The sequence below is a fragment of the Petaurus breviceps genome, unplaced genomic scaffold (genome assembly GCF_028583685.1).
Source record: "Petaurus breviceps papuanus isolate PSGF00001 unplaced genomic scaffold, PetGlider_PUasm1.0 351466, whole genome shotgun sequence".
NCBI classification, from domain to species: Eukaryota; Metazoa; Chordata; class Mammalia; order Diprotodontia; family Petauridae; genus Petaurus; species Petaurus breviceps.
The window spans coordinates 2,662-17,461 of NW_027186276.1; the positions used below are offsets into that span (position 1 = coordinate 2,662).

Consider the following 14,800-nt stretch of genomic DNA (forward strand, 5'->3'; position numbering starts at 1 on the left):
GGAGTTTGAAATAGCTCTGGGGATTCTAGGGGACCACAAGTGTGATGGGACAATGTGGTTGTCAAGAAAGCTAATGCAAGCTTGAGCCTTGTGGAGAAGCCCAGTTTCCAGGTCTAGGGAAGTGATCATTCCACTGTCCTCTGCCCTGGTCAGACTCCATGTGGAACACTTGGTTTTGTTCTAGGCACCACATTTTAAGAAGGAAATTGATAATGTAGAGAGTGCCCAAGGAGGGCAACTGGGATGACAGGGGGCCTCAAGTCCATGCTATGTGAGGATCAAGTGAAGGATGAGGAGAGATTTTGCATGAAGAAGGCTCAGGGAGAAGCTCAAGACGTACCTTCAAGTACTCCAAAGGTCACAGTATGAAAGGAGATTTGACTTGTTCCCTTGACCCAAAAGGTAGAACTAGGAGAAGGAGGGAAGATGCCAAGGGGCAAATTTAGGCAGGGTGGTAAACAAAAACTTCGTAAACATCGGAGCCGTTCAAGAATGTGATGGGTCACCTTGCAAAGGAGTCCCTTCCCCCTGTTGGAGACTTCCAAGTAGACAAGGCAGAGGGGATTCCTTTAGGTGTATGTGTTGGTCAAGAAGATTCCTTCCTTCTGAAACTCTCTGATGCTGAGACTTGCCCAGGCCACTGAGGTGGGGGAGAGGGTCTGGAGATAAAAGACCAGCCCATCAGAGGAGTGAAGGAGAGATGGAAGAGAGAAAACTGGAGGTGAAGAGATCTGCTAGGAAGTCATTGCAATAGTCTGGGGGCTCTTGGATTGCTTGGCTTTTTAAGTGTGAGGGTGAACTGTGTGGTCTCTCCATCACCTCAGTCATTTTCTAATGACATAAATAATAGCTCTCATGTTATTTATATTTATACTGCCTTACTATTAACAAAGGTCTCTTATTACAACAGCCCAGTGAAATAGACAGTGCGAGGATTATGTTCCCCATTTTCAGAGAAGGGGGCTGAAGGGAGGAAGCACTTGCCCAAATCCACAGAATCCCAGAACCTAAGGGGCCCCCCAGGCCATCTAATCCAACCTGAAGCAGCCCTCTATCTACCACATTGTCAACAATGCTCCTCCAGCCTCTTCTGAAAGCCTTCCAACGAGGGGGAACCCAGTATGCCCAAGTCAGCCCTTTCCATTCTGGGACAGCCCTCCCCATTAGAAAATTCTTCCTCATGTCAAGCCTAAATTGTCCTCTCCCACTTCCACCTATGCTCCTGGTCATGCCCTCTTGGACTAAAATGAACACATCAAAGCATTCTTCCAGGGGCCAACCCTTCCAATGACTGAAGAGAGTGATGACATTATCCTCCCTCATTATATGTGTTCTACAAGCTAAGCATCCTCATTTCCTTCCAATTATCCAGGCAGCCCTCCACCATTCAGGACATCCTCCACAGCATCCATGCCCTTCTAAACCAGGATGCCCATAACTGGCCACAAGGCTTCCGAGGGGCTCTGATCTGGGGACAGTGTCTCTGGACTCTGTGGCCCTGGGCTTTTTCAGCTGTGACATCCTGTTGCTGTCATATATTGAACTTAGAGCCTACTGAAGGCTTCCAATGTCTAGCCAGGTCCCCTCCATCTTTGACATAGAAAGCTGATTCTGGAATGAAAATGTATTCCACCAGTTCAAAGACCCTTCCCAAAAAAGGAAATAAGTGGCATCGCCGGCCCTTTCGTTCCCTTTTATTGAGGCCTTTTTGTCTTTACCAAATAGTACTTGAGTACTTTTCTCCCTTCCCACTCCCACACCCCACCGACCGGATCCATGTTGAACCTTTCCTTAGACAAACAATTCGGTGAAGGCATCTAAGTGAATATTCTTGATGGAAACCTCGGCATTCCCTGACTTACAGCAATGCTCTGCCTTAAGATGTTACATGACTGACTGCTTGACTTGGAGAAAGGACACTGGGTTTTGAGTCAGAGGACACAGCTTCACATTCTGCCCTTGCTCCTTACTGCCTTGTGACCTTGAGCAGATCTCTTTCCCACTTTGTCCTCAGTTTCCCCATCTGTAAAATGAGAGGGTTGGACTAGGCTTCGGAGAGTCCTTCCAGCTCAGAATCTTTGATTCATGATGCTTCTTGTTCCCAAGCTACCGGTTTCAAGGGTAGACCTTGACCCTTCCTCAAGGTGGCACAGTGGTATTTGGAATCAGTAGAGAGCTGGTCTTGACCCTTCCTATCCATTTAACCCTGAGCCATTCACTTATCCTCTCTGGGCCTCAGTTTCCTCATCTGCAAATGACAAAATTCTCTCTGCACTCTCTAGCACCCAGGGCTGTTGAGAGATTGATTCACAAACCCTTTGGGAAGGTGGGGAGCAGGCCTGTGATCTCCTTGGTGTGGCGATCTCCAAGTGAGGGAACTCCCTTAACCATCACAGGTCAGGCCTGGCTCTGCATCTTCTGGTCTTAGGGCATCGAGAGCGAGGGAGCTCTGAAGCAGTGTGTCCGACACTACCAGCATGCCTCAGAGGTGGGAACTTTCAAAGCCAGCTCCCATGCCAGAAGGCTAGACTGGCTCTTATGTGTAAACCAGTATGCCATGGTGGTCAGAGGGCTGGCTGCTGAAGCCCCTGGGGGAGCTTTGGCTTCTGGGTGCCCTCAGGAAGCTCCCCAGAAGACACTGTAAAGGGAGCTCCCTCTGCCACTGAAACCACAGGTCCTGTCCCAGACAGATGTGATGATGACAGTGACTGGCAATGGGGTGGCATGTTTAAATTTGCAAGGTACTTAATAAATAGCATCTCAATGGAGCCTCCTAACGACCCTGGGAGGTAAATGCTTACAGAGATCATTATCTCCGTTTTACGGATGAGGAAACTGAGGCTGCGAAAGGTGCAGTACCCTGCCCCAGAGTCACTATGGACGTGGGAGCCACTTCTTTGGTTTGCTGGGCTCCTCAATGACCCCTCACCTGTGGCTGGGTTCACCACCTCCCCTTCCCTCCGCTCCTGAGAATATTTCAGCCATTCCACAGCCAAATGTATGCTCCAGAGTCCTGGTGTTGAGCTGTAAACACCAGTTGTTTCTTTACACACTGCAGATGGGGGGGGGGGGTTGGTTCTTATTCCCTTTGACTTCAGGGGACCCAGATCTGCACAGCTTGTACCCCCAGCCCTTATCTGGTCACCCCTTCTTCTGATCCTTTAGGGAAGGTGAAAGTTGGGAGGGTGCTGGAGGGTGGGAAGTGTGACTAACCCCCTTCCTTGTTGCCTGTTCTATCTCCCTGCCCTTGCCCCCTACCCAGTCCAGCTTTGATCCCCACCACCGTTCCCAGCCTAGTTATGAACGTCCACCTTACCTGCCCCCTGGACCAGGCCTCATGCTTCGACAGAAGTCTATTGGTAAGTCTGCATGGGGCTAGAGAATGGGCCCGGGCAGGCCACCCTGGAGGAGGGTGACCTTTCTGGCAGTCTTATGATCCCAAGAGCCTTCTCTTCTTCCCTTGTCCCCAGATTCAGGGTCTGAACTTGTATGACCTTGAAACATCATTTTGCTGCTCTAAGCCTCAATTTACCCCTTCTGAAAAATGAGGATGGTCACTTTTTTGCCCCTCTTATCTCAGTGGAGTGTTAGGAGGAAAGAGTTTTGTTAAACTTCAAATGTGGTAGAAAGGTGAGTTAGTCAGGTCCAGAACTGTCCCAAGATGGCGGGCTCTTTCACAAGCATAAACCTACTGGGAGCCTGCCACCTCAATCCACAAGTGCTTAGTAAGCACCTATGTGGGAGAGGGTGTTGCTTCTCAGCTAGACAGCTGGCCTCTGCATCACAAAGACTGGGTGGGAGTCCCAGTAGTGGGTAGAGCCCTGGGCCTGGAGTCAGGAGGAGCTGAATTTTTAATTCTGCCTCAGACAATCATTGGACCCCAGGTGGGACACTTAGCCTTTCTAAGATGGACTAGCTGGCTGCTGAAGTCCCATCCAGTTCTGGGACTACCAGTCTTCCGTCCTCCATCTCCTCCTTTGTGACATGGGGACAATTGTAGCACTTACCTGCCAGGGTGGCTGTGAGGGTCAAAGGAGATATTTCGAACCTCCCAACACCCTGTCAGTTGTCATGCTACCTGGGTCTCTCCCACAGTCACCTAACCTTGAGGTACACTCTCAGAGATGATGTATGAACAGGGACCAATTTCCTTTGGTGGAGGAAATTTCCCCCCTGGGAGTTCCCCATACTCATGGGCCAGTAGCCGTGTAATAAAAGAAGTCCATCCAGGCATGGCGCCGGGGACTCAAAAGGCAGAAAAGAAGGGCAAGTAAGAATTTCTGCCTCCTCTCGGTCTCGCCCCCGAGGGGCTTTCGGACACTCTACTTCTCTCTGACCTGGCCAATGACAAGCTACTTGGCCACACCCCAGAGGACAGTTAAATTCCCACTGCTATTAGGCTGGGGACTGGCCCTGTCATTTCATAAGGAGGGGCAACGACCAGTCTCCCAGTCTCCACAGCCAAGCCTCAGAGAGTGACTTAAATCAGCAAATGGCTAAGTGACTTGCCGAGGGCCACAGAGCTGGGGCTCGAATCCAGGCCCTTCCTGGTTCTGAGGCGGGCTTTCTACGTAGTTGGCCTTGGCTGCCTCCCGGAGCTCCGGGGTTCTTAAAGGTCTCCCCCTCAGTCCTGTCAGATTCTGTCCCTCCTCGTTAGTGGGTCGGTATGGCTTCTCGGACTAATCCAGAGCTAGACTTGGGAGGGGGGGGGCTGCAGTCCGAGGCCCAGCCTGGCCAAGTCCACGGAAGCCTAGCCATTACCAGAGGGCTGATCACCAGCTGATGGCTTGTTTTGGCCACTGCAATTGAGCAAGGCGACTCCTAAGGCAGGAGGGATTGTGCTCTGCACCAGTGGGTGTCGAGCAGCCCACAGGGCAGAATTCATAGAGCCCGGAAGTGTCGGAATAAGGTAGGCTCTGCCCAGCTATTGCCCAGCCCCCACCCCACTCCCCCTAATAATCGAGAAGGTCTTGTAGAGACTTGTGGGAGAGATCCAAGGCTAGCTCACTCCTGACTGCTCCCTTCAACACACGCCCATGCAGGGGCTGCTGAGGACGACAGGCCGTACCTGACGCCCCCAGCTATGAAGTTCAGCAGAAGTCTCTCGGTCCCGGGCTCAGAAGATATACCCCCACCTCCGACGACGTCCCCGCCTGAGCCTCCTTACAGCACCCCGCCAGCCCCGTCCTCCTCTTCAGGCCGACTCACTCCCTCCCCGCGGGCTGGGGCATTCAACCCAGGGAGCGGGGGCCCACTGCCTTCCTCCTCCCCGGCCTCTTTTGATGGGCCCACCCTCCCTGATTCTCGGCCTTCCGGCCGAGACAAGGGTCTATACCACGCGGGTCCAGGCGTTCTCCCCCCAGCCCACCACCACCCTCCGCACCACCACCACCACCATGCCCCGCCCCCTCAACCTCACCACCACCACGCCCACCCACCCCACCCCCCGGAGATGGAGACTGGTGGCTCCCCGGACGACCCGCCGCCCCGCCTGGCCCTAGGCCCCCAGCCGAGCCTTCGAGGCTGGCGGGGCGGCGGCCCGAGTCCGTCTCCCGGCGGCCCGGGGCCCTCCCCCTCCCACCATGGCGGCAGCGGCGGCGGCGGCAGCGGAGGCGGCGTGGGATCATCCCCCGCACCTGCCCTGCGCTATTTCCAACTCCCACCCCGGGCGGCCAGTGCAGCCATGTATGTACCTGCCCGCTCGGGCCGGGGTCGCAAAGGCCCCCTGGTCAAACAGACCAAGGTGGAAGGCGAGCCTCAGAAAGTCAGCCCCGGGGCGGGCCCAACCCCGGCGCCCTCATCGCCAGCCGCCCCGCAGCAGGCGGCGGAGAAGAACTCCATCCCCATCCCCACCATCATCATCAAAGCCCCGTCCACCAGCAGCAGCGGGCGCAGCAGCCAGGGCAGCAGCACCGAGGCCGAGCCCCCGGCCCCGGCCGACTCCGGACCCTCTCCCGCCTCCCCGGTTCCGGCCCCATCCCCGGGGCCGCCGTCATCGCCTCTGCCCGCTCCTCCCTCGCCAAGCGGCCCAGCCACCCTGGACTTCACCAGCCAGTTCGGGGCAGCCCTAGTAGGGGCGGCCCGGAGGGAGGGGGGCTGGCAGAACGAGGCCCGCCGGCGCTCCACCCTTTTCTTGTCCACCGACGCCGGGGACGAAGACGGCGGGGAGGCCGGCTTGGGAGGCTCTGCTCCGCCGGGGCCTCGCCTCCGCCACTCCAAGTCCATCGACGAGGGTATGTTCTCTGCCGAGCCCTACCTGCGTCTGGAGGCGGGCGGTGGCGGCGCCTACGGGGGCTACGGGCCCGGCCGAGCCTACGGCGGCAGCGGCGGCGGTGGCGGTGGCGGCGGCGGCAGCGGCGGCGGGGGGGTCAGTGCCTTCACCAGCTTCTTGCCCCCGCGCCCACTGGTCCATCCGCTCACCGGCAAAGCCCTGGACCCCGCGTCGCCGCTCGGGCTGGCTCTGGCTGCCCGAGAGCGGGCGCTGAAGGAGTCGTCCGAGGGTAGTGGAGCTCTTCCGCAGCCCCCTCCTCGGCCCCCATCGCCCCGCCACGAAGCCCCCCCCCCCCCCCCCCCCCCCCCCCACCACGCGCACCCCCTCCCTCACCACGAGCCAGTGCTACGCCTATGGGGCGCCCCGCCGCCCGAGCCAGGGCGGAGAGAGCTAGGCTACCGGGCTGGGCTCGGTAGCCAGGAGAAGCCCCTGCCTGCGAGTCCCCCGGCCGCTCGCCGCTCCCTCCTGCACCGCCTCCCTCCTGGGCCCCCCGGAGTGGGGCCCCTGCTGCTCCAGCTGGGGCCCGAGCCCAGCCCGCCCCCACCTGCAGCCAAGAGCTGGCGGGGAGGAAGCGGCCCCGACGACTCGGAGCGCCTTCCTCTGCACGTGCGCTTCCTAGAGAACTGTGAGCCCCGGGGAGGCGGCAGGGGGGTGCCCTCGGAAGACGCGGCCCCTGGGCCCCCGCAGGCCCCCGCCTTGTCCCCCCGGAGCCGAGAGGAGAACGGACTGCCCCTGCTAGTCCTGCCCCCGCCCGCCCCGTCGGTGGACGTGGAGGATGGCGAATTTCTCTTTGCCGAGCCACTTCCCCCGCCCCTGGAGTTCTCCAACAGTTTCGAGAAGCCTGAATCCCCTCTCACGCCTGGCCCCCCGCCCCCGCTGCCCGACCCGCCTTCTGTAGCCACTGTCACCGCCGCTGCCGCCGCCACCGCCCCGGCCCCTGGTCCTTCGCCGGCGGCCGCCTCCGGTCCGGCCCTGGACTCCACTGCGTCCAGCCTGACGTCCTACGACAGCGAGGTGGCCACACTGACCCAAGGAGCCGCCACCGGCCCTGGCGATCCCCCTGCTCCGGGTCCCCAGGTTTCCGCGGCCCCTGCCCCTGCAGCCCCCGCAGCCCCCGGCCCGGGCTCAGGCCCTGACCCGCCACCTGGCACAGATTCAGGCATCGAGGAGGTGGACAGCCGGAGCAGCAGCGACCACCCTCTGGAGACCATCAGCAGCGCGTCCACGCTGAGCAGCTTGTCTGCGGAAGGAGGTGGTGGGGGCGGGGGTGGCAGCGGCAGCGGCGGGAGTGGCCCGGAGCTCCTGGACACCTACGTGGCCTACCTGGATGGCCAGGCTTTTGGGGGAGGGGGCGGGGTCGGCCCGCCCTACCCCCCGCAGCTGATGACCCCATCCAAGCTGCGAGGCCGGGCCCTCCGGCCAGGCCCTGGCGGGGGCCTCCGGGACCCGACCACCCCTACCAGCCCCACTGTCTCGGTGGCCGGCGCCGACGGCTTGCTGGCTCTGAGTGGCTGCGGAGGCCCCCAGCCATCTGGCTCCTCCGACACGGATGGGGCGCCCGGTCCCTCAGGGGCGACCTCACTGCCCCGCAAGCTGCTACCCTGGGAGGAAGGGCCAGGCCCACCCCCGCCTCCCTTGCCCCCCCTGCCCGGACCCCTGTCCCAGCCCCCACCCTCGGCCTTGGCCACGGTCAAAGCCAGTATCATCAGTGAGCTGAGCTCCAAGTTGCAGCAGTTTGGGGGCGCCGCGGCCGGCGGGGCCTTGCCCTGGGCCAGAGGAGGCAGTGGGGGAGGTGGGGACAACCACGGAAGCCCCAGCTATGACCGTACTGCCTCCCTGCAGCGACAAAGGTGAGCTGGAGGCTGAGGCCTCCGGGACGAAGTGGGGGGGGGGGGGAAGAACCTGATTCTGGAGGGAAGGGGGACTGTGACAGGCGGAGAAGGGAGGGAGGCCGGGTGCCAAAGGGACAGAGAAGAGACGTCTCGCCTAATCCCCTCTCTCTCCTTTCTTTTTCCTCTTATTTCTCTGTCTCTGCCTCTCTCCTCCCGACTCTGTTTCCCGGACTCATTTCTCTCCCTTCCTTTTCCTCCGTCTCCTTCCTTCCTCATTTCCCTTCTCTCTCCAATCTCTCCGTTTTTCTCTCCGCCTCACTTTTTCTTTTCATCACTTTTCTCATCTTTCCCTCCTTGCTCCCTCTTCCCATCCCTCCCCTGTATCTCGGCCTCCGTCTCTCTTTTTCTCCCTCCATCCCATTCTCTCTTGGCTTTTGGCCTCCATCTCTCTCCGTCCCTCCGTTGTTCTCCCCTTTCCCCCTCCCCCCATCCTCAATCACTATTTCCATCTGGTTCTTTCCCCACTCATTCATTTCTCTGTCTCTCCCATCGCATTTCTCCATCCTTCATCGCCTTCCCCACAACCCCTCGTTATTCTCGAGTCTTCTCTCTCCCGTTTTCTCATTCTCTCTCTCATCCCTGGGTCCGTCCATCTGTCTCCTCCATCCCTCAACGTTTCTATCCTCACCTGTATCCCAGGCTCGCGGACGATCCCCCATCTTCACTTCTCTCCAAACCCGTCAGCAGCTTATTCCAGAGTTGGGCCAAGCCACCGCTGCCGCCACTGCCCTCAGGGTCTGGGGTGACCCCAGCATCTGGGGGAACCGGCGCTGGGTCACCCTCGCCGTCCTCATCTTCATCCAGCCGCCACCTCCAGGGCGTGGATTTTGAAATGCGCCCCCCTCTACTCCGACGTGCCCCCAGCCCCTCTTTGCTGCCCCCCTCGGACCACAAAGTCAGCCCGGCTCCCCGGCCCTCTTCTCTGCCCATCCTGCCCTCTGGGCCCCTGTATCCCGGCCTCTTCGACCTCCGAGGCTCGCCCACTGGAGGCGCCGGGGGCGCCTCGGACCCCTTCGCACCCGTTTTCGTGCCCCCCCACGCGGGGATGGCGGGAAGCCTGGGCGGGGCGCTGGCCGGGGCCTCGCGCTCGCTGTCGCCTACTCGCCTGCTCTCCTTGCCCCCGGACAAGCCGTTTGGAGCCAAGCCCCTAGGCTTCTGGACCAAGTTCGACGTGGCTGATTGGCTGGAGTGGCTGGGCCTGGCCGAGCACCGGGCTCGCTTCCTGGACCACGAGATCGATGGCTCTCACCTGCCCGCCCTGACCAAGGAGGACTACGTGGACCTGGGCGTCACCCGGGTGGGGCACCGCATGAACATTGACCGCGCTCTCAAGTTCTTCCTGGAGAGGTGATGGCCGGCCCACCGAGGCCCCCGGGGAGGGCTCTCGCGCAGCGGCCAGAAATCAAATGACGCTCCCCTCCGCCCTCCGCCCTCCCCCCGACCTGGGCCGGCCACCTGCTTCGCTCTTGCTCCACTGGCAGCCGACAGTCATCCCACTGGACATGCGCACCTCGGAGGAGAGGGGCAGCCGGGCCTGGACAGTGTGTGCGGCGGGGCGGGGGAAGGGGGGAGGGGAACAGGTGGGAGAGAGGGAGGTGGCTGAAGCTGTGGAAGCCTGAAGTGGGAAGATGTACCCCGACCTCCCCCTCTCCAGGTCCCTGGGAGAAGAGAGGAGGATAGTAGAGCCATAGACGGGGAGCCCCAAGGCTGATTGGATAAGGGGGCCTCCCTGGGCAGCAGGGGAAGGAGGCCAAGCAGGGGGGCCAATCCCCTCCCCAGGCCCCAGATTTGACCATCCACCACGCCTCCCAGTCCGTCCCCATCTCCCGTCTGACCTCGCTGGCCCCAGCCGAACTCCCATTTCCCTCCTGCCCTCTTCTCTCCCTCCCTCCTGGCCTCTTGCACGCTCCTTTGCACGCCCGCTCGCCTATGCGCCACCCGCTTCCCCGGGCTGCTATTTTGCACAGATTTACGCTGTCTCATGCTTTCTTGCACACTCCCCAAGGTGGTGCGCGCAGGTCCCTTAGAGCTGTTGCGACCCAGCGTCCTTGCACGCTCACTTTTTTTTCTTCCCCTCCCTCAATTTATATTGGCTCTCACAGTTCTTCTCCCTGGGGACCTTTGTGCTCTCCTCTGCTCCCCTCGCCTGCACGTGCTCAGGATCACTGCCCCTCATCCTGGCTTTTCCATCGGGGTCCCCTCTGCTACCGACTGGCACACTCCCCTGCTCCTAGCCTTCTTTCTCCCATGTGCATTTGTACACCCTGTATATGCCAATACACATGGTCTTCGGCACACACGCTCATATTCACACATCGCTCCCTTGTTCTCCGCCCCTTTTGGGGCCCAGCTCCTCCCTTCCACTCGCTCGATTACTTTTCACAACACTTGCACACTCACCCTTCTGCTTCTGACCCTTCCTTGCTCCTCGGCGCATTCTACTCTCGAACTCTCACTCGTGTGCTTGCTTCTTGCACACTCACCCGTCTGTTCCGAACCTTCCCTTGCACACTCCCTTGCCCTTCCCTACACTTTTTGGCCCCTTTCCGACCCCTTCTCTTGCTCACTCCTCCTCCTCCTAGCTCCTCTTGCTGTTTTCTCCCTTTTTCTTGCACGCCCTGCCTCTTCCTGCACACTCTGTGCTCTCTCCTTTTGATGTGCTTTATACTTGCACTCTTTCTAAAATTCTTGCTTCTTTTGCACACTCTTTTCCTTCTATCCCTGTGTCCCTGGCACACTGTTTTCACTATACTTTCTACCCACGCAGCTCTGGCACACGCCTTTTTCTCCGAGCTTTCTCTCGTAAAACTCTTGTCTGCCTCTCCCTTCTTGCACGCTCCCTTTTCTGTTTCTGGCCCTTCCTCCTTCCTCAGCGCCTTCTCTTCTTGCACACTCCCTTTTCTGTCCTCTCTGGGTGACCCCCTCCGTTCCTGCACGCTCATGGGCGCTTCCTACCTAGCTTTTCCTGCTCTCCTGCCCTCGCCTTGATCTAGGAGAGAAGATCTAGGGAGCCCCTGCAGCCCTTCTCTCGGCCACACTGGCTCGCTTTCTTCCTGCTCTTTTGGCATGCTTGCTCTTCCTGCCGACTTCCACTCTCCTTCTTGCACACTTGCCTTTCCTCAGATATTTCCACTTCCTTCTTGCCTAGTTCAGCCTCCCACGTTTCCTCTCTTCTGTCTCTTGCATGCTGGTTTCTCCTCCCTCTCCCATTCCCCAACTCCCCTTTCTAGCATGGCTTACCCTCTTTCTGCCTCCTCGCCCCATTTACCCAAACGCTTCCTTCCCACTACCAGCTCCCTCACACAGACTGGGGGGGAGGGGCGGGGAATTGAAGTCACCCCTCCCTCTACCCTAGGGACCCTTCCCCCACTTCCATTTTTTTGGGGGAAGGACAGCCCCTTTAGCTTCCCCACACACACGTTCAGCTGCCAAAGAAGGGAGCTCCCTTTCTTCCCCCTCACTCTAAGCCCACCCTCCCTTCTGCTACCCCCCCAAATTCCCGGGGGGCTGCTCCGTCCATGGGTGGGGGGGGCTCCCAGCCCTCTTCCCCCTCACCACGTCAGGGATCTGCGGGTTATCTTGCGGGAGGGTTGGGGGGAGGGGGGAGAAGGGGGTGAGGGAATCCGTCCTCCCTCCCTCACGTCCGTCGTCCGTTGTTCTCCCCCACCCCCGGGGACCCCGCGGTGTTCGTCTATCAAGGGCTTGTTCATTCCGGATGGGCACCGCGGAAGGGGGCGGGGTCAGGGAGGGGGAGGGAGGGGAGAGAGACCCCGGGTGGGATGGGAGGGGGGCGGGGGAGGCGCACTAACAAGGCGGACTCTGCCAGCGGCGAGCTGTCGGACCCCGGGCAGGCGGCCCGACCTCTCCGGACCTCAGCCTCCCCCTCGCGGCCAGGACGGGCCGGGGGGGCTCGAGGCTCTCAGAGGCCCACGCCCGGTTCTTTCCACGCCCCTCCCGGGCCGGGGTAGGCACCCAGGCGTCCAGGGCCGAGGCCACGGTCTGGGGAGGGGGGAACAAATTGGGGGGGGCTGTCCCCTCCCCTCCCCGATTTTGCAAAGAAATGGCTTTTTGTACCGGGTCACTCTTTATAATTAAACTCACAGTATCCACCCTCCCCTGGAGCCCGCACCGCCTCCTTTCTAGGGAGGCCCCGCCCCCTGAAGCCTGTCCGCCCTCTCTTCCCGGAGAGGCCCGAAGCTGGTGCGCAGGCGTGGCTCCGCCCTCAGTCTTCCTCGGCGGGCCCCGCCCCCAGGGCCTCGAGCATGCGCCGTCGGGCCAGGGCTCGGCGCAGGTGCAGGCGGTAGTCTCCAAGCAGGAGTTCGTCGTGGCGCGCCAGGGGGTGAAGGATCCCGCGGGGGCGGAGCCCCGAGCGCAGCAGGCGCGAGCGGGTCTGGAAGTCCGTGACCGTGATGAGCCACCTGCGGCGGAAGGGTGTGGTTGCCCGGGCGGCCCCGCTCCGCCTCCACGCGTGCCGGAGCCGCCGCCAGGCTGACTCAGTCTTCCCATCTGGAGGAACGGCCGTCCCAGCCCGCCTTGCACTGCCCTCCTTCCCCCCACACCCTACGGCAGGAGCTGCAGCCCGCCCGCCCCCTCCTCTTTGGGGTGGAGCGCGGGCCGACGTCACACATCCCTCCTCCAGCATCTCTGCGCACCGGAGTCTGGAGGGCCTCCCCCCCCCCCCGGCTTGTTTCGCGGGGGTTATTTCTGGCCCAAGGTCACAGTCCAGGGGTCACTCCTTCCCTGTGGCTTCGGGGAATCAAGGGTCACTCCCCATGTCCCCGGTCTGTCCCGGCTCACTCCCTAGGTCCCTGTTGAGTCATAGGACTACTCCCTGCGACCCACTCAAGCCGTTCTCATTCCCTAAAAAATCTGCGCCTCAGTTTCCTCATCTGTAGAATGAGAGGGTTGGGCTGAATGACTGCTGAGGTGCCTTCCCTTCTAAACCTGTGATTCGGCCCCTACGACATCTGAGCCTAGGACCCCCTAGTCGGGAGGCAGTCACCGGGTTATTCCTTGGTGCTCTGTCACTGGGAACTTCCCAGTTCCCCATCAGTCATAGGGCCACTCCCTACGTCACTAACAATGGGGGAGGGCACTTCCCATGTCCCTGGTCTGTCCCAGAGTCACTCATGTCGCTCGGCCGGTCACAGAGTCATTCCCTGAGTACTATTTCAGCCACAGAATCACTCCTTGTGTCTGTGATCAATGGGGGTGGGGTAGGGTCATTCCCCATGTCCCTGGTCTATCGAAGGGTCACTTATGTCACTCGGCCGGTCACACAGAATTACTCCTTATGTCTGTGGTCAATACGGGGGGGGGCACTCCCCATGTCCCTGGTCTATCCCAGGGCCACTCATGTCCCTCGACGGTCACAGTCACTCCCTGTGTCTGTGGTCAATGATGGGGGCACTCCCCATGTCCCTAGTCTATCTCAGGGTCACTCATGTCACTTGGCCGGTCACAGAGTCACTCCTTGTGTCTGTGGTCAATGCGGGGGGCACTCCCCATGTCCTTGGTCTGTCCCAGAGTCATTCATGTAGCTCGCCAGTCACAGTCATTCCCTGAGTGCCATTTCAGCCACAGAGTCACTCCCTATGTCTGTGGTCAATGGGGGGGCGGTCACTCCCCGTGTCCTTGGTCTGTCCCAGGGTCGTTCCTGTCCCTCGCCGGTCACAGCTATTCCCTGAGTGCCATTTCAGCCACAGAGTCACTCCCTGTATCTGTGGTCAATGGGGGGGCACTCCCCGTGTCCCTGCCGGCTCACTCCCACACTCCCCAGGGGCCCCAGGGCCGCACCGCTCACCGGTCCTTGCGCCCAGCCGTCCCGCAAATGACGTTCATGTTCTCGTACCGGATGCTGCTTACTCGCCCACTCTCTAGGGCGCCAGGGACCTCGGCCTCCAGGGCGTTGAGCAAGTCCAGGTGAGTGAAGTCGTACTCAGGCTAGGGTGGGGGAGAGAGGCTCGGGTCTGGATGCCAAAGTTAGTCCCGAGCTCTCCCTTCATGGGGCGGGGCTGTCAGAGGCCACACCCCTTCGCTAGGAGTCAGGGGTTCCAGGGCGGCACCCTGGGGCCTGGGAGCCAGCAGGGGATGGGAGGAGGAATTGGGCTCAAAGAGGTCACACTCACCGCAGTCTCCATACACAAGCAGAGGGGCTGGGCTGGGGGTGGACTGGGGAACTTTCGGATGCAGGGGAGCTCCCGGTCCAGGGCCTCATACTCAGCTAGGATCTGGCGAACCTGAAGCTTCCTGGGAAGTTTGGTGGAAGGGGATGGGGGCAGAAAAGGTCAAGGATCAAAAATGGGAGGTCTGGTCAAGTGTTGGGAACCAGTAAGGGCCTTGGTGGGCAGTGGGCAGAGTTTAGGGCAGAGGTCAGGTCAGAGGACTACAGGCACAGCAGAAACTCAGGCGGGGCCAAAGTCAGGGACTGGGAAGCCAAAGCTTAGGCCAGATACTGGGCCCTATGACTCACGAAGATTTGATGGTTCTGCCCAGGCTCCGGGCCTGCACGTCCTCTGGGGTCTCCATGTCCACCAGCAGTGGCCCTTCTCCTAGAGATGGGAGCCAAGACTGGGTGGCCCCTCCTGGAACATTAACTTCCCTCTCCCACTCCCACCCTAATCCTATTGCCACCCCC

General features: G+C 60.4%; 2 protein-coding genes across 2 annotated transcripts; one reads left to right on the forward strand and one right to left on the reverse strand.

Moving 5' to 3' along the window:
* Positions 1 to 2,428: 2,428 nt before the first annotated feature.
* SHANK1 (SH3 and multiple ankyrin repeat domains 1) lies at positions 2,429 to 11,904 on the forward strand (the record flags this gene model as incomplete). Its single annotated transcript, XM_069097158.1, has 4 exons — positions 2,429 to 2,488; positions 3,263 to 3,359; positions 5,043 to 8,121; positions 8,803 to 11,904. Coding segments are annotated over 4 exons (3,948 nt in total), but the record flags the coding sequence as incomplete, so codon positions are not given.
* Positions 11,905 to 12,228: 324 nt separating this feature from the next.
* On the reverse strand, positions 12,229 to 14,710 carry CUNH19orf81 (chromosome unknown C19orf81 homolog). Its single transcript, XM_069097157.1, has 4 exons — positions 14,636 to 14,710; positions 14,292 to 14,412; positions 13,967 to 14,106; positions 12,229 to 12,581 (listed from the first exon to the last, which is right to left on the reverse strand). Exons 1-4 carry the CDS (start codon positions 14,689 to 14,691, stop codon positions 12,386 to 12,388), a joined length of 513 nt encoding a protein of 170 aa, XP_068953258.1. The 5' UTR covers positions 14,692 to 14,710; the 3' UTR covers positions 12,229 to 12,385.
* Between the last annotated feature and the right edge of the window lie 90 nt (positions 14,711 to 14,800).